At 42.4% G+C, this 21,546-nt stretch overlaps 1 protein-coding gene across 4 annotated transcripts in view; it reads right to left on the reverse strand.

Annotated features, from left to right (window-relative positions):
* ABHD2 (abhydrolase domain containing 2, acylglycerol lipase) overlaps nucleotides 1-21,546 on the reverse strand; it is a 59,635-nt gene that overhangs the window by 20,826 nt on the left and 17,263 nt on the right. For 3 of the 4 annotated variants that reach the window (XM_073304157.1, XM_073304158.1, XM_073304159.1), the window contains 2 exons: nucleotides 6,911-7,086; nucleotides 4,357-4,524 (listed from right to left, as the gene is read on the reverse strand). In XM_073304157.1, the coding sequence (XP_073160258.1) occupies nucleotides 4,357-4,524; nucleotides 6,911-7,086 (344 nt within the window). Of the gene's footprint in view, nucleotides 1-4,356; nucleotides 4,525-6,910; nucleotides 7,087-9,069; nucleotides 9,088-21,546 lie in introns of those variants that run through there. The other variant, XM_073304160.1, reaches the window with a different exon arrangement.

Below are 21,546 nucleotides of genomic sequence, written 5' to 3' on the forward strand. Positions count from 1 at the left end.
ATATTATTATTGGCTTATAGCAATGAACTTGCCTGACATTTGTTATTTGGTTTCTTGCGTATATTTCATAACAAACCAAAGTGTTGTCAAACAATTGACTATACTATTTATCAACATTAAGCGAGTCACTTCATCTCTACCTCAGCTGCCCTATTTGTGAAATACAGCCTTTCCTTTCGCCAGCATTTTGAAAGGTGTGGCTGAAGAGTGCTAAGTATTGTTATGGGTGCCCTGTACATGGGGTGATCTCATGACAAGTACCTATGGAATGCAGAATCTGTTACAGCCTGCCTTCCTGATGCCGTTACAACAGTCACTTTTGGGTACCTGCAGTGTTGTAGCTGTGTTGGTCCCAGGGTATTAAAGAGAGAAGGTAGGTGAGGTAATATCTTTCACTGGATCAACTGCTGTTGGTGAGAGAGAGAGAGAGACACAAGCTTTCGAGCTGACATGGAGCTCTTCTTCAGGTCACTTCTGGGTATATTCAGATAGAAGTGAGCTGGGAGACATACAATGTGTTGTGCTGCCCGCCTTTGGTAGAGCGAACAGATACCTAGATCTGTAGCTAGAATGGTAGTGGGAAGCCAGCACTTGGGCACTTTGCTTTGAGACTGGAATCCTTGGATAGAACCTAGAATGGGGTGTTTAGGTAAACTTGTGTTGCTCTATGGATATTCCCATCACGCCCTACTGGGATATAGCCAGTGACCGAGACGATGGAGACCAAACAGCAGAACTCCTCCTCTCCCCATTTTCTGTCTCGTCCTCCTTCACACTTTCCTCTATTTTCCCCCTGTGACAGACACTCTTTAGACTCGTCCTACATGCCCCATTTTTAATAGATTCACTCTGAGGCAGAGCCACAGCCTGTTAGACCTTTTAATTCTTTGCAGTTTCAGGGAAGGGACATAGCTGCATGGATCTCTCTGGCTAACAAGCTCAGCACTCAGCCTAGTATTTATCACGAGCTCCCAATCCCTGCTCTCATGGTAGCACAACTGAGCTAGAGGACAGAGACGCTCTAACAGGAAGAAATAGCAGTCCAGGGCTTACAGTAAAGTGCAGGGGTGAGCTGGCTCCTCTCCCGAATCACTGCCTAAGTGAGGCAACAGGCATTCTGCTAGCTAAAGGGTGGGCATGCAAAGGCCCAGGATCCTTATTACGAATCAGACAGAAGCTGGTAAGAACCAACAGGTCTGCCTCACTTAAAGTGCATTAGAAACAGATTGTTGTGGGCTGCTCAGGATTTAAGAGAGTTTCACCTGCCTTCAGAGGGGTTTCGAGCAGCACCTCCATGTGCCCTTCTGAAACACCATTTGTTAGGGCTGTTTTTTAATCAAACGGCCAGTAATACTTCACAAATCTCAGCAGCTCCTCCTTGTACCTCTTAAAACTAGTGGGACATCTTCCTAGTTCTCCAGAGAAAGAAGGCCACTGCCAAAACCAGAATATATCAGGACATTGCATCCGTGGGCCAGGCAGTTAAAAACTGAAACCCAAACAACAAGAGGAACTGAAATCCAACACTGACTCAAGCCTCAAAATAAATGCCACACATCTGACCCAATGTAAATTCAGGAGCTGCTGTGCTTAACTGAAGAACTCCTCACTGCTCTGGGGGCCACAGCGCTACGGTTCTAACCCAAGGCCTGCCCTGCAACGCAAGTCCAAATAATTTTTATTTAAAATCCATTTATGCCAACTCTAAGGTCTCGTCTAATAATGCACTCTCCAGGGATGTGATTTCTAAAGCACACTAACATGGTACACCATTCATTACACCACATAGACCCTGCTGGTGCACTTTTACATCGTGCTATTCGAAACTTTCAGTCCACACCAGCAGGGTCTACATGAACAAATTAATCCACAACACATTAGTGTGCTTTGTAAATCACATTTCCATAGAGTGATTCACCCCACCTTGTAGATAAGCCCTAATACTGCTCCACTCCAATCAGCATGGTCATTTCTGACACATTATCAGGTTAGTGTTTTGACTAGCTAAGTGTACTGTAGTGCTCAGAATTTGCTAGGATTTTTAAAGAACCTGCTATTTTCAACTTGGCAAGCTTTGGGGCTGTGTCTGGTTTTAGCAGATTTAGAATACTTTGCAGTGTTAACATTCTTAATGAGCAGTTTCTCCTCAGGATGACAAATGCAGGGCTGCACTGGTTTCCTCTAGAAGAAGCTGGCAGTCAAAATAATTTCTGACCATTTGACTTGCGGGTTGCAAGCAACAGCTTCAGAAACTTGAAACTGAAGTAGCAACAGGTCAGGCCTGGTCTATGGGATGAATAATTCAAAAGATCCCTGATTTAAGGTTATCCTTTTCCCAAAGGATATTTTAGCTGTCACTGAATTCCTACAAGGATGCTGGCCTATTTGGCTTGTAGTCAGAGGAAAGTCTGCATTCCTGAGTTTATTAGACTTGCCTGACTCACTGTTTTGCAGGGCACTCTTTAAATGAAGTTATTTTTCTGAACCATCATGAGGAAATACTGGGCATTCCTTGCCCTTTGCACGACTATAAGTAGTAGTAAAGAGCCACGTTTCTAGTGCTGCACTAGAGAATATCCCCTTGGGTCCGAGCTCAAACCCAGTGGGGTCAAGGCAAAGAGTGCCATTATCTTCAGTAAGCTTTGGATAACTCCTGAACTAGACTCCCTTTAAGGCTTCTCAGATTTGACACTAGCTGAAGATAGAACTGCATGTTTAAAGAATATGGCCTTGATTTGTAAGCCCCACTAGGCAGAGTTGTAATGAGCCCATGTATATACACAATATACCAGCTATTTAAATGTTATGTGTTTACTATTTTCATTTCACTACATGTTCCTGCTATTAGCCACCATTCTGACCAATCCAGGCTCAGGAGGTATTCTTAGGCCTGAAATTAGAATTGGCCTGATCACAGCCAAGATTTTCAAGAGTGATTAGTGGCTGGGAGGAGGAAGAAGACAGGACTTGCTCCCTTAAAGGGGCTTTATTTGCAGAGAGCAGGTGCTCAACACTTATTGAAAGAAAGACTTAGGCCATTGGAAGGACTCAAGTTGGGCTGCCAAAATTCAAGACACTCAAAGCCACTAGTCAGTTTTGAAAATCTTGGCCCACATGCAGACTCCTGGTGGGGTGTTTAGACACTGCAATACTCTAGGAAAACCTCAACCTCAATCCATACAGCACTGGTTTGACTGGTTCCTCAGGCGAAAGGTGAGGGAACGGAATTCTCTTAACAGCAGCTCCCAAGTACCTGTTACTCCCCAAAGTTAGTCTCGTTTTTCTACAGCATTTTCCATACTTTATGGCCTTGAAGATCTCGAAAGTTTAAGACTGGTAACGCAGTATTACTAGCTCAGCAGGTAAGCAGCAGCCAGGAAGCTCAAGAATATTGCAGTTTATTTCTAATTTAAACAAAACAAAAACCCACTCACGGACTAGAAGTCTGCATGCTAAATACCAACCTAGAACGAAATCGGATACAGGGATTTTATACAAACTAATAACCCTCCATTCTAGCACTATGTATGGAGCATCTCCATTCACTCCCACCATGCCAAATGCTCGCAATAAAAAGGGTACAAAAGAAAACTGAGGCAAGACAAGGAGCCCATGCCATACGAGCTAGGCCCAGGCAATGAATGTTACTGAATTGCCTGCACGGCATTCCTGGGTAACCAATCTTAGGAGATGCTTCCATTCTTGAGAGATCATGTTACAGATGAGCAACTAAGAATTAAAATAGCTGTACCTGTCTAAGCATGGGTTTGAACTACAATCAGCGATTGTAACCCAGGATAGCTGGCACTTTAGCACTGGAGAGATGCTGATAAGCCCCGTGTTACCTTAGTGTGAGGAAGCTGAAACATTTCTCCACACCCAAAATGCAGGCCCATGAAATTCAAGCCAGCATGGTACTGTCACTTATTCAGCAAGACACAAAATTACCTGAGCTTTCCTTGGCATTCACTTTTCATCCAGGGGCCAGTACCCTATTTCTTCCATCTTTCTTCCCAGGATGGGGATATACCAGGCTACCCAAAGGCATCTGACCTTCCTAGGCAGCTCACCATGTTACATGACATTTTCCAAGACCTCTCAAGGAGAATGCCTTCCTAGGATAACCTGCTGTACCTTGAACATGAGATCCTGCACTCTTCTTCTCCCTTCAGTCACCTGCCTTTTAATATCTTTCCAGACCAGTTTAAGCAATTATGGCAGCCACAACTGCTCCTCAGTGTGTACTCTCTCTCCCCGTCAACTAAGAGAAGCCAAGACTAGTTTGCCTAACTTTGGGGACCCTCAGAAACCAATTAACTTCTAGAAAATGAGTTAGAAAAGCTGAGGAGTACTTACCATATGTGAACATGCGTGGAGAAGTGAGCTCAATATTTGGCAGAGCTCCCAGATGATTCAAGACAGCACATCTATAACCATTTTTCTGGGCGTAATCAACAAAGGTACGGATGTACTGCTTCTCACTGTGATTAGCGATTCCAGGGCAGATGACCATTGTGACATCCTCTGCACATTTAATAAATGGGAGAAAGAAGACAAAGCTCAGGTACAGGCTGAAGTGACATTTACTCAAGCAGTTTTGAGGAGCATTCTATTTCAAGTCAATGGGAACGCTTTGACATAAGGACAGCTAGAACATGACTTTGCTACCAAGCAAAGAAAACTGAAGTTCACCTAGTATGAGGAGGGGTAGCAAAACTAAGTGCAAACAAAATACAAACATGCAACTGTTGTTGAAAAGGGAACTGCACAGAATTTCTTAAGAGACTTCATGAAAGTTTGCATCAGCAGTTCTACAGACAGCTCCTAGAGAAGCAGTTCTCAAACTGTGTGTCAGGACCCCAAAGTGGGCCGTGACCCCACTTTAATAGGGTCGCCAGTGCTACCTTAGACTTGTTGGGGCCCTGGGCTGAAACCAAAGCTCAAGCCCCATCGCCCAGGGCTGAAGCCAAAGCCCAAGGGTTTCTGCCCTGGACAGCGGGGCTCAGGTTACAGGAAGTACTATTTCCTGCATATGTCAACATGGTGAGACATCCTTTGATTAGAGAAGTCTAGACTAGGCTGGCTTCTACAGCAGAAGAATTTATTCTACGATAACAACTGAACAAAACCACCTCATCAACCCCAAGATTAAGTGACAAAAGCAATGTCAAACTGCTGGACTAAAGGTCTCTGCTTACTTTGAGGGAACCTACACTTACTAACTAGCTAAAAACCCTACCGTCAAAAAATTCCCCAAAGTGAACTTGGCCAGTCTGACATAGAACTCATGACCAACTATTGTCACCATTTGGCTTCTTTGTTCCATAGCTGGTCTGCTGAAAGATAATTAGGTTAAGGGCCTGATATGCTCTGACATGGACAAGCACATTGTTACATCTCCAGAAAGTCAGCTACTGCATTTTTGTGCTTTGTGTGTGAGCAAACAGTAATTGAGGTCCCAAGACACTGTCATGCAGCGCTAGTTAACAAGAATGCTTTAGTTCTACATCATGCTCTCTGACAGCCTCTAGTTATTGCAAAGTCTTGTCTCCCATTAATTTCTCTCCAGCTCTACAAATGACCTAGACCAGAATGACAGTGATGGTCACTGTGCAGCATCCCACCACAAAGTGAGGATCCTGTTTGTTTCCAAAGAGAATCCCTTTGAATTGATTAGACAGAATAAACATCCTTTTCTGTGGGCGCAAATAGAGCCACTGGCTGCAAGTGAAGCCAGCTATTAAGAAGTAGAGTTCACATTGTTTCAATGAAATCCAAGTTCAACAGAATCATGCTGGTACCAGTGAGCTGAAAGGTCGAGTTCCTCCTGACAGCATAATGTTTAGTCAAATGAAGATGCTCATGATTTCTGATTCACTAGGGCAGTGGTTGCCTAACCTACAAATATAGTTACCCACTGATCTCTGGAATCACCTTCTTTTGTACCCTACACTTGTTTAAGTTCTCCTCTTTTGGAGATTCAATCTTGGGTCCAGGATGACTTTGGAAAACAGTTTTAAATTAAACTGCTGTATGATCAGATCCTCTCCTTTTAGAGTGTTGTAAATACAGAGATTCCCCTTTGCTCACTCTAGAGATAGCTGGGATCTGTACTGACTTTTTATCTGAACAACGTTATCTGGCTTGTGCAGTCACTAATGATGGTTCTTCAGGCTTGGCCTCTAAATAAGTGCTTCCACTTCATTGTGACTCAACAGTTCCCATAGCAGCAGCTAAAATGTTTTGGCTTGATCTGTGCACTTTAACTGTTTGGGATCTTTAGAAAAGGTTGACCCACAGCCAGGAAAGCCAACCCCCTTGACCCTTTGGGCAACTCCGAGCATATGTCATAGTATGGAGTTATTGCTAACTTATCCCATTTTATTTTCTGAAACTTCTTGTTATAGATACATATATATTAAAAAAGAAAGAGAGAGAGCGCGCGCACGCGCGCGCACCCAAATTTAATTCCCTCCTATCCACACTAGGATGTAAGGCTCTACAATGCAAGCTGTCAGTTTTAGAGTCATTAAATCTTGGGAATATAGAACACATCCTTTACTGCTCTAAGTGCAAGTCTGACAGTAATTTATGCATGGCCACCTCCCAGATTTAAACCACAGGCCATGAAGCACTGTTTTCACAAATATCTGTAACTGACATTTTACGGCCCCTGCTCTGAAGTTCAGTATATAGGTACAGAGCAGTGCGGATTTTGTAAGCAATAGCCAATTTGGGGGGCTATGAGTTCTCATCTCCCCCACCCATTGAGTCAAAGTTAGCCCCCAATCTTTCCAGGTTTTTCCAGGACAGCAATGTAATTTTTCCAAGTGTACTTCAACAAATATTTAGACAAGTCACTAATCAGACAGACTAAAACCCTGCATTCCAAAGTGGTTGTTTGACTAACCTCTAATGCAGTGTTCAGCCAGGGGCTCAAAGAGGTCAAAGGTTGCTGTTGCTCCATCTGACATTGTGAGGTACTTGCGAAGTCCGTAAGGATGTGGTGATCTCACTCTCCCCATCTTCCCATAGAGAGCAGTCTGGATATGTCCACTCTTCCCCCAGATCATGGGTGGAATGTACCTGTGAGGAGAGAAGGTAAATTCAGTTTTGTAGTCTTGAGCTTTTAAGAGTCAATTTACAATCCTCTGACACACCAGAGACATTACCTCCATTACTTCCGCGGTTAGTAAAGCAAGGTTTGAATATATTTGCTACAATGATTGGCAGTGCTGTAATAAGCAGCTTTGTCAGCTCAGAGACAAAAGAAAAGGAAACGTTTTCTATACTGAAGTCTAGTTAGCACGGACAGCAGAAAGGTCAGGATCCAGAAGCTCCAGCACATGAAGGTTTTAGTGAGAGAAGTAGTGTACAAATGCTCTTTCAGAAACCAATCAGACCCTTGTGGTCTACTGGTGCCATAAAAATGGGGAAGGCCACCTCTTTCAGTGTAGATCAGGTTTTAAGTGATACAAGTTGCTTAAACAGACTTTAAATTAGTCAACAGGCATGAAGCCAGTTAGAAATTTGGACCCATACAGACACTTACTGAGCATGAGCGCAAGGCCACATAGCAAGTCAGTGCCAAGTCAGTTTTAGGACTCTGGGGTATGGCTCTCAGTCCCATGCCAGGTCCATTAGTATACCACATGCCTTCCTGGCAGGAAGTGGTGGCTCAGTGCTTGTACAGAACTCTGAAGAGCACAGTGCTAGATTAGTGGCAGGAATGTTACTGGGCCACTCTGCCTCTCCTGTCACTAGATAGGCCTGAAAGGTGTGGGCGGGAACACACACACCCCAAAAAAGAAACGCCCAAAAACCCAGCACAACCCAACTTCATTGCAGGGAGCTAAATAAAACATTTCCTGCCAAAAGAAGGAAGCACATCTGTACTAAGCTTACCAGGAGCGTGCTAGGGCTGGATGCCAGGGCAGATGGCCTTTTATCTCTGATTTACTGTTCCTCGTGAACCCAAGAGGAAAATGTGGAGGTTTGGGGGAGGGGCAGGAAGGGGATGGTTTTATCCCTTTTGCTCACACATTAAAACAGCTGGCAAGAATTCAGAGTTAATGAGAGGCATAAAGCTGCACGGGCATGAAAGGTCAGACACCTCACTACTATGCAAGGGGGACAGAGGCTCAGCACATGTCTCAAAGGGATACAAACACAAATCATCTCTTAACATGAAATGCATGAATATGATTCATTAACTAGAAGGGGAAAAAATAGTCCCAGGGGACACAGGTCAGCACATATCCCAGTTAGGAGCCACATTCCTAAAGCAAGTTTAAAGAACAGCTGACAGTCTCCTGGGAATCCAGCTCTGTGATGTTTTCAGGAACTTTTGACATTTGCTTCCTCTTTTATTGCTCCAGACCATATGAAGCAAAGTTCCTGTTTTCTTGAGCAGAGGGTGGAGGCTTTGCCAAAAGCAACAGAAGAGCTTGGATTCCTCCATTCAACTTTGCTACGTATGCAGTAGGTAATAACTTATTAAAATGAGAATTAAAGCCTTTTATACCAATGCGCTCCTTCACAGCTGTGCCCCATCCTTTCCCCTCCCCTTTCACACCACAGTCCCTTCTGCACTTCAACACTGAGTGCCCCCCCAAAAAACTAAGTTTTTTGTAATTGATAAAATATAAACTGGATACATAAGGAAGACGGAGATGTTCCTATAACCCTGACTGCCTTGCTTGTAGCATCTGTAGATTACCAGATCTAGTCTTCCTATGTCTGTACAGCCCATAGCTCACTAGGGGCACTACTGCAATAAAGTTATTACTACAAGAACATTTTGTGGACTTACTGAACATATAGATTAGACTCTCCCCTAACATGATTCTTTGGTGCCAAGACTTACATTATTGCAGACACAGGGATTTTACATACACGTAAAAATAACTTAATACAACCGTAACTAGAGAATTATTACTAATGATTCAATATTAAAAACAAACAAAAGAATTAGTTACATTCAGTTAAGATTGCCAAGTGCAATGCAACAGACATACTATCAAAAATATAATTCTTACAACTCCAAACATAGAAGGGGGTTGAACTCACAAGCTAAGACTAGACAATTCCAACACTGATCTTCACATTCAGTTTCACGCAGACTATTAAAGGAAGTCAGCTTTATCTCCTATTTAGTTACTACCTTACTAACAAAGAGACAGCACTGAAAGTACAAGTGGTTTCCTTGAGCAGTCTGGCAGTATTTTTATTCTGTTCTGACATATGATTAACTACCAAAAGTCATATCAGGTTCTGTTCTGAAGTATGATTTTTGGCAGATAACCAGATCAGGCTGGCATTCTGAAGACCCTTGTGAACAGCTTGAAAGCATGCATGTGGGAGCGCAGCTTCTAAGCCAATGCTGCTGCCACCTGCAGGGCTTTCCCACAAAGGCAAGAGGAGCTGCTCTGGAGAAGTCATACAGAATAGGAGAATCAGCCAGAAAGGGGGGGGGGGGGAGAGTGAGTGAGTGGCTGGCCACGGGAGAGAAGGGGAAAAGCTGGAAAAGAAGCTTCTCCTCCATCATGTGGGGAGGAGTGAAAACTAGTAAGGAATAGCCCTGGTTCTCTCTGCCCCCAACACCCTCCTCCCACCACCAAAAACCAGTCAAACTGATACCTTTGCTTACACAGACTGGAGCACTTGGACTCTCCTCTATTCACTCTAATACTACGTGAATGGAACTAATTGCTCATGTGTACATGAGCAGCAAGCATCAGGACATGCACAACTAACTCTATCCCTACAAGTATTGATTAGAAATATAACAACTATCTTTAAATAGAAACATATGATTAGTGTTCACACATCTTCCTATTAATAGTACTGGATTGCAGAATAGTCTACAAGTGAGTCAGTTTAAAGGTCTCAAGCTTGAGGAACTCTCTAGAGGGCTCTGAAAAGCCTGATCTCAAATTATTTTTAGTTGAGACTAGGGTCATATTCAAATGCAAGACTAGTAGATTTACTCTAAAAGCTACTGCTCTAATTTTGGGAAGAAAATATATTACTTAGACATACAGATTTAATCCCTGCTTTAAATGCAGATCTCAGCAGAACCTTAGCTCATATGGGCTATAGTCCCTCCATGGTACAGTGCCAGAAACATACAGAACATTTTAGTTTCTCACAAAATATATCCCTCCCATTTGTTGGGAGGGGGAGCAGCTCACATCTGTGCGACTGATAATACAGCTTAGCTCCCAGTAGCTGCAGTATGTAACCACTGCGATCGCACCCATTCACATTGTCCACGGGCAGGAGTATGAAGAGGGGAAAAGAGTATTCGAAGAAAGGGCTGATCAGGTGGAGTTCATATCCCTCTCCACTGGAGAGCAGACCATCAGAGCTGATTTTATTCATTAAAAAATGAGATTACAGCTACTGTGAAAGTTTCTACAGGCCACAGTAATTCTGAAGCCCTATAAATTGTGGGAATATCTCTTCCACTTTACGATGTTGTAGAGAGTCCCCAAACCAACACAATAAAAAGCCTCATCTTCCTTGGGAAATGCCACCTCCTTTACAAATGTGGCAAGAAAGCTCTGCTTGAGCAGTACCTTAAAAGTACCCAAGGAAGAGAGCGACTGCTCCAACTCTCTCAACCATTAACTCTTTGAGACCAGCCTCCTGAGATGATCTGAAGGCACACAATAGTCCTCCTACTCCTTATTGATCTAAACATTTTTCCAAACTATGTGTAAAAGCAGCACCGGAAATTAAATACAGCTATTTTAGTACTGCACATATACATCTACCCCCAAATGCTTTCGAGAGCTACACAGGCAATAGCAAAAAGAAAAGGAGTACTTGTGGCACATTGTAAGGAGAGTGATCACTTTAGATAAGCTATTACCAGCAGGAGAGTAGGGTGGGAGGAGGTATTTTTTTCATGCTTTGTGTGTATATAAAAAGATCTTCTACACTTTCCACACTATGCATCCGATGAAGTGAGCTGTAGCTCACGAAAGCTTATGCGCAAATAAATTGGTTAGTCTCTTAGGTGCCACAAGTACTCCTTTTCTTTTTGCTAATACAGACTAACACGGCTGTTACTCTGAAACAGGAAATAGCAGAGACTTTGAAGGCAGACGACAGACTGAGGGGGACCTGGAGTCTGTTTCTAAATATACATTCAGAAGTCCAGAAGTTAACCGCTTTTTAATCATGCAGGAGGACATAACAATCAATACATGGCCACTTTTCTTCATGCTGCTTTAACATCAGGGTGTGGTAATTTATGCTGCTGACTTTGTGCCAAGAGATAGAGGGCCAATACTGGAACTCTGTTTGTGACTGATGTCAGAGACAAACATGCAAACTCTAACCTAAAGCAGGTTTCAGAGTAACCGCCGTGTTAGTCTGTATTCGCAAAAAGAAAAGGAGTACTTGTGGCACCTTAGAGACTAACCAATTTATTTGAGCATGAGCTTTCGTGAGCTACAGCTCACTTCATCGGCTGTAGCTCATGAAAGCTCATGCTCAAATAAATTGGTTAGTCTCTAAGGTGCCACAAGTACTCCTTTTCTTTTTTTAACCTAAAGCAGGAAACATCGAAGTCTCCTCCAGGGCAGTCCTAGATATAAACAAGGACCTTGCACAGCTGCTCAGTGACAATGGGATGTCACAGTCTCTCTCTCAAGAGCTCAGATCCAGTTTGACATGTTTTGCGGTTCTCCTGTGCTTACTGCCCTCACTTCATCCCCTCAGCACAGTGTTGGAAGATACATTTGAAGAACCCCAAAACAAAAAAGGAAGGCATTATACTGAGACACATTGTTCCTGCAAGTGTTAATTCCAAGAAGGCATAAAAATAGATTCCAACTGAAAAAAACGGTAGTTCTACCAAAAGCAAAACTAAGGACAGAAGCCTCAACTGCTTTGTTTACAAAAGAACTGTTACCTTGTACCACGCAAATGATCCCTTAGGGTATTTTTGAGATTCTATCATCCAATTAGGAAGCTTTTAAGAGAAGCTATAAGACTACTAATTGCATATATTTTTTTATCAGTCAGACATCTCTATACTAGGAGAGGTGCACTGGCTCTGGGTGACTGCCAGCAGCAGTGTACAGTATGCCAGCTACCCCAAGATTCTTCAGCAACTATGCACGTAAGAGCAGATTGAGACTTAAGTCTAGGACCATAGGTGGGGACAGAATCTGGGTAATGGGAACATGCTGGCCAAGAAAGATGGAACTAAACAAAAATGTGTTTGAGTTTTATTGTACAGTCCCATTTTATAATGCCAGATTACTTGCTAAAACAAGAATGTGAAACTGCATTACTGAGATGGTAGTACACAAGCTGTATGCAATTCCATGGGCAGGGTATAGGCAGAGAGACGGATGAAAACCCTAAAAGTTATATTATGCAAGGCTCAACCCATCGCTGGAGATATGGCTGATGAGACATGAGGACCAGTTCTTCCGGCACTGAAAAAGCTGACTATTTTCTCAAAATCATGATATTCTGCTTCTGTAAAAAGATCTCAAATTCTGGTATCTATATTCCACATTAGGAGGTACTTTATTTGGTATTTTTACTCATTTTCTGAGGTTGTAGTACTTATTTTGAGTTAGATATTTAAGCACTGAAGAACAGGGGCCTGGATGAAAGAGTCCAAAACCTTGGACTGGCAACAATTAGCAGCTATAGCCCAAGCCACTGGGATTTCACAGGATAAGGCCCCATACTATTATCAAAAGGGACAGGGACATTTGGGAGAGAAGTTGTTACACTTCTATTCCAAGCAGGGGCAGAAAGTTGCTGCTGCCAGGAAAAGGAACTGGGTTCTCAATGGAACTACTTCCCACATCTTCATCAGCATTTTGTTCCCTTACAAATCTTGGCTTTCCACACTCCCACACCCAATAATACTGTTGAAAACCAGGCTCATTAGTCTAGCAGAGGCATGTGTTCAAAGACCTACATACTCCCATTTTCTCACAGCCCCACCCCAATGTTTACTTGGTTGTAACTGCTGATTGTAGAGGCCCAAGATTTTCTGGGATAACATTTTATCCAAATAAGTTTTAATAGAAAGAGCAAAAATATAGCCATATGCTTGCTGGGCCTAACACTACTTACATTAAAGATTATTTTCAAGAGTTTAGGTACCAAGGACATAGCCTTAGAGTTGAGAAGTAAGTGGTTTGTTTAACTTTAATATGGTTCATATGTTACCTGTGAGAACTGGCATGTGCTTGTGGAACTAAACAAAGATATTGAGTTCCTGAAGAGACTAATGCACATCCTACTTCATGAGCATCTGACCCCTGGCTTTTTCTATGGCACTAAGAACAGTTCCCTAATAGAGCAATTCCAAGTCATCCTGCATTCTTGTCTGCAAGAGGAAATCCTTCTGCTTTATTCCTACCTGCCTCCCCATCAAAACTTGGGACGAATAAGGTCAGCATTAAGCAGCAAGCCACTCTACAATGGGATTACGTGTGTATGGGGTTGGGGGGGGGGGGGGAGAGAAATCAAACAGCTAAGGCCTCTGGAGTAGTTTGTTGTTGTTTGGAAGAAAAAAAATGTTCCCTTGGCAACTATAGTTGCAGCGTCCAGTTGCTGACAGTCTGTTCAGTGCTGCCTTCTTAATTAGAAATCTAAGACAGCAGCAAGCTCCATTTTCACTTTTCCCCTTATTTACACGCAGCCCAGTTTACAGTTACTATCACATATCCAGTCATTCGGATGTAACAGCTTTGGTGACCCTGTTGTGCCACAGCACATATCCTGCCTGGAGGGGGTGCGCCAGGACACCACTCTAGGTGCCCATCAGTGTCTGTAGAGCTTAAGATTTCAAATTTTATTTTAGGTTCACAGTCCATTCCTTCTCCCCACCTATGCTTTGCTTCCAGCCTCTGATCCTGTCACCCTAGATCATTGCTGTCAATTTGGAACTATTCCTCTGAGGATTGATACTGCTGCCTTCAGATTAGAAATTATTATGTAAACACGGATCGTAAGAGGGGTGACTCCAGAATGGCACTTTGTTTCACAGCTCCAGTTGAGTTTTACACTTCAACCTGCACAGCCACAAACCCTGAGGTAGTTTACACCGGTACACACTGAATGTGCATGTTTAGCAATTTTATGCTTCAACAGAAAGGATTAAGTAAAAGGATGCAGCACAGGGATCCCAGAGATTGTGCATGTATGTTCATAGGCTGCCAACGTGCGCCCTACGTCTCCACTTGAAATTCATGCCCACTTCATTCAGAACAACATTTGAGGTTCTGCAAAATCCTATTCTTGCACCACAGAGTCCAGGAAGCAGAACTTGCTCTCTGCACAGTGATTTATTCTTTCTATTTCACTCAAGCTCTCAGAGGCGAGCAAGCAGAGAGCCTTTTTAGGCATGTTACCTTAATGTAGCATGCAAAATGCTCAGCTTTTCAGAAGACCCATTAAGTGGCTGAGCAGAGTTGAATTTAGAAATATAACGCTGCGTTGCTTAGGGCAAGGACATCTTAGCATTAGTCATGTGTTTACACTTCTGTTGTTAGAAGTTATAAGCAGTCACTAGCCTTGAATGACCAGGCTACCCAGAATAGTACTTTGATGCCAAGATTAGGTTCCTTCTGCTGGAAATGCAGAGAGCTAGCCTAGGAACACATGAGGACCTATATGCAGTTTAAGTAACTTGCTTTGGACTCCTTTACAGTCCAACAGCCACTATATCAAGCTAACATTACGAGAATAGGTAAAAACGCAATCGTACCCAGCCTTCATTTTAATCATCTCCTACCAAAGCCTCAGCACTTTACTCAAAGGATTTTCCCACTTACTCAGATAGCCTTGTCAAAAGAGACTGGGGGGGGTGGCGGGAAGGTCTTAAGATTCTGTAAATATCCAAGCCCCAGCAGGACCAAGGAGATTCTGATCAAAATGAGCAGCTTGGTAGAAGTTTATTTTAAAAAATGCATGGAATTTAATCGACTTAAACCAGATTTAATGTCTCAGCTGTAACTAGACTAAATAAATTAAAGCAGCTAAAAAAACAGTTTCACACACCAGAAGCCAACAAGGAGAGAGATTTACAAACACAAAAAAGTCTATCTTCTGAGATAGCAAATTGGCAAGCTTGTAACCAAATATAAATAAAAATGCCTATGGGGGGAAAAAAGACACTTCTAGAGGTATTTCACAACACCTGGGTTCCTTGATTAAGGGTAGCTGCAAACTTATGCTAGTTCCATCACAATCCTCTTCCCATTATTCACCTCTAACCTGCTGTAACTAAAACTGCTCTTGCAGCTTGGTCACTCCAAAGAGGTCAGAGCAGTTGCCAGCCATCTGCAACAAATTCAATAAAGCTAGTAAATGATGGGCAAGTTCTGTGCTCAAAAACAAGCTAACACCCTGGCACAAGCAGGAGTGAAAGATCTTCTCAGATACTAGGAGTCCAGGCTGCTGAGCAACTGTTTACTGGTTTTCAAAACATCCTGAGGGACATTAGTGTTTCAAAACATCCTGAGGGACATTAGTGCTGAATTTGTAGTTACTGGTGCATTTTTACTCCACTGTCAGGGGACTATGTGCACAAAGTCCCCCTCACAAAAATCAAAGCCAGAGAAGCTGGTGGCCAAGAAAAGAGGAAATGCCTAAGGAGGCTAGTACCATCTTGGAGAAAGTGAAGAGACCCTAAAGGTTTAGCTTCTTTCATATCAAGAGGAAGGCGAATTCTATAATCTGGGTATAGAAACAAAGATCTAACATTAGGTAACATCTCTCAAAATCCAGAAGTTGGATACTTCAGTGGAAGAGGAGAAAAATCCTCTTACATTGAAACAAGGGCAAAAAAACCCTGGATTTAATTTCAAAAGATTATAAATTTACCCATAAAAACAGGGACAGCGATACTTCGTATTCTTCATCCCCAGATCTCAAAGTGCTTTACAAAAAAAGGCATGTAAAAGAGCTACGAACTACTGTAAATTATGTTGCCTCATGTCACAGGCTGGAATAACTGGAAAATCAATCCAGAGCCTCCAACCAGTATGCAGTAAGGTTACAACATGGTGCAAGAGACAAACTATTTTTTTGTCCTAGTCAGAGAAATTGTGGGGTAAATTATTTATATACATTATAGATTAACCTAACTAGTGAGTGGAATGTAGCTAAAGACAGGAATGCATTGAGGGAAAGCAACTTGTTTTTCCTCTTTCTTGGTGTGATCAACTAGGAGTCAAATCTTTAAATGAACCCTAGCAAAGCTGGAGCATCTTTATGCAGGGGTGTTGGTTGGGTTTTTTTTTTTTAAAATCTTCTAAGCTACCAGCTATGAAGATAAGAAATATCTTTACATTGATAAATAGGGTAGGAATTTCTTCCTTTTGGAAATCCCTTCTAACTCTTTAGTAGTATATTATTACAATAACCACAAATTCTTACCTATTGAAGTTTTCAAGTTAAGCCAATTATGGACTTACACTATAGACCAAAGAGACAGGGTCTTAATTTGAACGGCAAGCTCTGTGGAGTTGGAGCTGTTTTACCGACTTGGTACAGAGCAGAGTACAACACATTCTGACTGAGGCCTTGAGTGCTACTGCAACACAAACATGCCAACCGCAGCCACCAAATTCGGTCTGCTCTGTGGAACAAATATTTACAAATGGTAACATATCAGAGCTATAAGAATCCAGTCAAAAGTTCACTTGGCTCTCCATTTTTTAGATAGGCCTTCATTAAAACAGCTGAAGGCTTATTGTGAAGAATTATGCTGTCTGCTTCTCTTAATGGGTTTTAAAAAAAAAAAATCCTTGGGAACCAATCACGACAGTACTGTGGTGAAAGTCTATGTAGGACTGCCAAGGACAGTCCTGTGGGTACACATCTTTATTTATAGAATTGGTGTGACCTTCAGCTTTTACTGTTAGTAACACAGGACAAATGATAAAGAAGTGTCCATGCTATGCACTGTGGTTTATCACCACTGCTGCAGGAGGATACGTTGACAGTGACAGCTAGCCAAGAATTATGTTCCTAAAGTGCCAGCATCCCCACCCTCTGCAAGAGACAGAAATAGCCTACCCGATTTCAGCTTTATTCTGTACAACACTGTAAGAAATAGTAAGTCATCACAGGAAATATTTGCAAACTCAACCCAGCTGGACAGAAACACCTTTAATAGTACAGCATGAGTATCCAGGGAAAAGACAGCCAGAGTTTTGTTTAATATGGAGGATCAGGTAGTTGTTGAAGGACAGTATTCTGTACAGCAAACAGCTACAACAGAAAGCTGCTCCCACAAAACCTCAACATGCAACCAAAACTGAAGGGCACGTGCCCAGGCAGATGCTTTTAAAGCCCATTAGAACTGAGCAGCACATGAAGGAAATAGGTCCTGCATGGCGTGATGCAGAGAAACATGGGCTAGAGATCAGACCTACATAGTTTTGTTAGATTCCTTGCCTTCCCTCTAGATCAGGCAAAATGGGTACACTTGCAGAGAGGCTTGTTCGACACGACACATTAGAATTCATTCAGGAGTCCATACTAGTGGGCTCATCATGGTAAGTCCTACCTGGTAGGAGACCCAGTTTTAATACTGTAGCTCCCTCCAACACAGCTAACATGATATGTGGTCTTCCAGTGGGAACAAGAACTAAGATTTCCCAAACAGTACTACAGAGTCCAAGGAGATGACAAAGGCGCCTTTTAGCTTCTCCATAATGCAGCCCCAGTATAAACCAAAGGAAAAGAAATACCCTGAAAGCAGCTTCTCATTCTCCAGCCTAAACAAGCTTCTGCAGGGTAGGGTAGCACGTCTCTCCGCTGTATCAAGGAGTGTTGGCAATCTTGTGTACTGATCAAGAATACTGTAGCATTTCAATAGGCTGTTTACAGTTTTATTTCTCCTTTTGTAAGGAAGGATAGAGACACTAGAACTAAAGAAGTCTATGCTGGCACCCACACAGTTTCTGAAACCTCCGAGCCAACACTCAAACTTTCACTTATGACTACTGGAGTAAGACCGGAGCAGCCAAATTTGAATCCAAGTCCAAAAGGTACTAAGTGTTGAACTAATGAGTTCAGGGTGGTTTACCACAGGCCCTTGTTCTGGCTCATCTGAAATGACCTCCTGTTATGATCAAGTCTGCTACAGATTACTAATACCCTGACCAATGACAGACATCCAAGGCAGCACATTATAACTTCTTCCAGTAGATGCCCTATAAATATCCTTTATGAAACTTTATACCACCCACAGACACTAATGTAGTTCAATAACTGAACACTACAAATCAAAGCTGACAAGAAAGCAAGTCTGGGATTGATGGTTACATACTATAATAACTGACTTATACGCCCGGTCACTGATAGATACATGGTTTTAAACCGATAACTAGCCTGAACTGGATGAGTGCATGCACATCCTGTTATATAAACACCATTAGGATTTGTGAGCCTATTTTCAGCACCATACCCTTTGTGTTTGTATAATGGAAACTCAACCCCATATCTCAGTGACTGAGGCAGTAAACAGTCCCTCTGGGAGAGCAAGAGGAAAATATTTGTTAGAAACGGACATGATTTGGTATTAATAGAACCAATACCAACAAATCAGTTTCCAGATTAAGTTTTGGTGGCTTCTTTCTGGTGATACAAACTAACACGGCGACCACTCTGAAACCTGTGGACCGAAGATTACAGTTTTCAGAGTATGCTACTTTTCAGGTGTTCTGCAATCTACTTTTCTAAAGCAGCTCAAACAAAGCACACAAAACTATTTTATTTTTATTTGGAAGTGTCAGTGTTCAGATTCTAATGCATTTAAAAGTGGACATTCAGCAACAGAAAGGCTTATATCTATAGAGATACTTTGTACTTTGTGTGCTGTACATTTCATCTGAGGAGCATAGTGCTTTACAAACACTAACCCTTACATTACTTGGAGGTGTTACTATATGCATTTACAGATGGGTAAGGAAGCAACAGAGTTAAGTGCTCTGCTCCAGGTTACAGCAAGTCTGCTACAGGGTCAAGACTAGAACCCAGCAGTCCTGTCTGCCAACTCCTATGCTGTAGCTAAGAGGCTACACTTCCCATTCTTTCAGGGTGGGGTTGGAGAGAGAAGTGGTCCAAGTTTAGGATTTTGGGGCTTTCTCCCACGAAGACTGATCTTGGAAACTTTATAGTCATTACCACTTTGAGAATTCTTTCCCAGGTGTCTGGCTGGTGGGTCTTGCCCAAATGCTCAGGGTCTAACTGACTGCCATATTTGGGATCAGGAAGGAATTTTCCCTTGGGTCAAATTGACAGAGACCCAGGGCAGAGAAGAGTTTGCCTTCCTCTATAGCATGGCACACAGGTCACTTGCAGATTTAAACTTGTGTAAATGGTGGATTCTCTGTAACTTGAAGTCTTTAAATCATGATTTGAGGACTTCAGTAACTCAGCCAGAAGTTATGTGTCTATTACAGGAGTGCGTATGTGAGGTTCTGTAACCACCAATGTGCAGGTCAGACTAGATGATCACGATGGTTCCTTCTGACCTTAAAGTCTATAAGCTTGCTTCCTATTCACTACCTAGGTAGAGGAGATGCTTAAAGATTATTCAATCTCCCCGGAATGATTCAAAAAGTCCTGTCTTAAACCAAAAGGCTTCAGAGCCCTTAAATATTTAGCAACAGATTTCCTGCATCAGCTCAGCTGGCCTGTTACATATCTGGAGTCTTAGCTATCGGATACAACAGCCAAAATGAAAGCTATTTGGGGAGCGTCATACTTATATTAGCCTTCCTGTGAAAAAAGCCACTGCAGACAGTAAAAATCTAGTCTGTGGAAGCTGTCTACAGAGACAGGAAGCACTTGCATTGCAAAAGGGGTTTCCTCAGCTATGCTGCATCCTCAGTTTTTTGTTTTTTAAGTACAGTTTTATATAAACACAGTGTATTTCATAAGCTATATCCCCAAAAGCTTTAGCACTGGAGGCAAGGGAGAAGTGTTCCTAGCCAAACTGATGAAGTGGAGTATCACGGTAGACCTCTGGAGAACACAAGCTGCTGAATGAAAGTATGGTACCAAGCATATGGAAGATTGGAAAGTCAGTGCTAGATGACCATAGGGAGAGGGGAGTGGAGAGAAAAGGCCTGTGTTCTAAATCTCTCACAAATCCACAGTGGATTATTTATTAGCATCCCGCTTTACCATCAGATTAGTTCACATGTCTCTGAGGCTGCCAAATTATAACTTCTCTTTTAATTAATTTGTCAACTGTTTGTGTTAGGTAAAACACTACGTGTTTGCTATCTTTTCTTTGACCACTGTTGGAGAATGGAGGGAGGAGAAGAGCATAAGACAACTTGATATTTGCTCCTTTCAGGAGGAGGAAGCAGCCAAAAGGACAAAGTATGACAGTGCAAAATAGTATTCTGGTGCCAGGCAGCATGACTAGGATATAAAATTACTACATAGGCAAAGAATAAAAAAACCTAGGCTGTATTCCTGGGTGTGCTTTCAGCATGTATTAAGAGGCTTTTTACAGAGTCATTTGCCTAAACCTGGCAAAATGAAACATGTTTGCAGTTTTAAATCCTTGATGAGAGGTCTTGGGAGGGAGGAGGGGAGGTCTGGGAAGGAAATAAATCTCCTGTGGTTATCAATCTCACCTCCAAGAAACCAGAGAATGGATATACTGGCACAGCAAGAAAACCCACACTACCAAAAAAAACATAGCCCAGAAAAGGCACAACGAACACAAGATGTTGTTTAGGTGAGAGTGAGCCAACAGAACAAGTTATAGTTATAAAGGAAAAAGAGGGACAGCAGGTTGTTAACTTAACTGACCTGATCTTGTTTGGAAGCTGGTGACAAAAGACAGGTGCAAATTTTGGTCATCCCAGGGCACTGGAGGGAATGACAGTCACTGATCAGGACACAGGAGTCTCAAAGCAAGATACACTACTCCTTAAACTATGAGTGTTAAGAGCCTGCTGCTACCACAATATCAGTTACAGGGTATTTCCATTTGATGAACAAGACAGAGCCAGACAATGAAAACAGTGGAATGGTGGATAGGAGGGCCAATGGCGATTTTAGCAATGCACCACATCTAATTCTTTTCCATTGTCTGGGTCCGAAGAGAATCCACAAGAGATTAGTGGAGAGCTTGTAGCTAACTGTTATTTGGGGATCCTGTTACAAGCACCACTGGCATCTACCAGTCTCAGGTATCTAACTGGCAACAGGCTCAGGCAGCTATACTATCTGAAGCTCCTCACTAATTCACTAAACACCAGCTGGACTACTGAAGGCAGGTACTAGGTTTACATCCCAGTTTGTGGTTCATGGAATAAGACTGTCCAGAAAAAAAAAACCAGAATCTAAGAGGAACACTACAGGATTACATTTAGTAAGGCACTGAACATGAGTAGCATGTCTGATGAAGACACTCTGGACTCAGGTTTCTATCAGAGTTGGACTAGCCACAGCCAAGTTTCTAAAATCAGATCCAGTAGCTTCATATATGAAGTGTACAGATGCTTTCTGTTGATGAGTGTAACTAAAGAT

The sequence above is a fragment of the Lepidochelys kempii genome, chromosome 10 (genome assembly GCF_965140265.1).
Source record: "Lepidochelys kempii isolate rLepKem1 chromosome 10, rLepKem1.hap2, whole genome shotgun sequence".
In the NCBI taxonomy this organism is placed as follows: Eukaryota; Metazoa; Chordata; order Testudines; family Cheloniidae; genus Lepidochelys; species Lepidochelys kempii.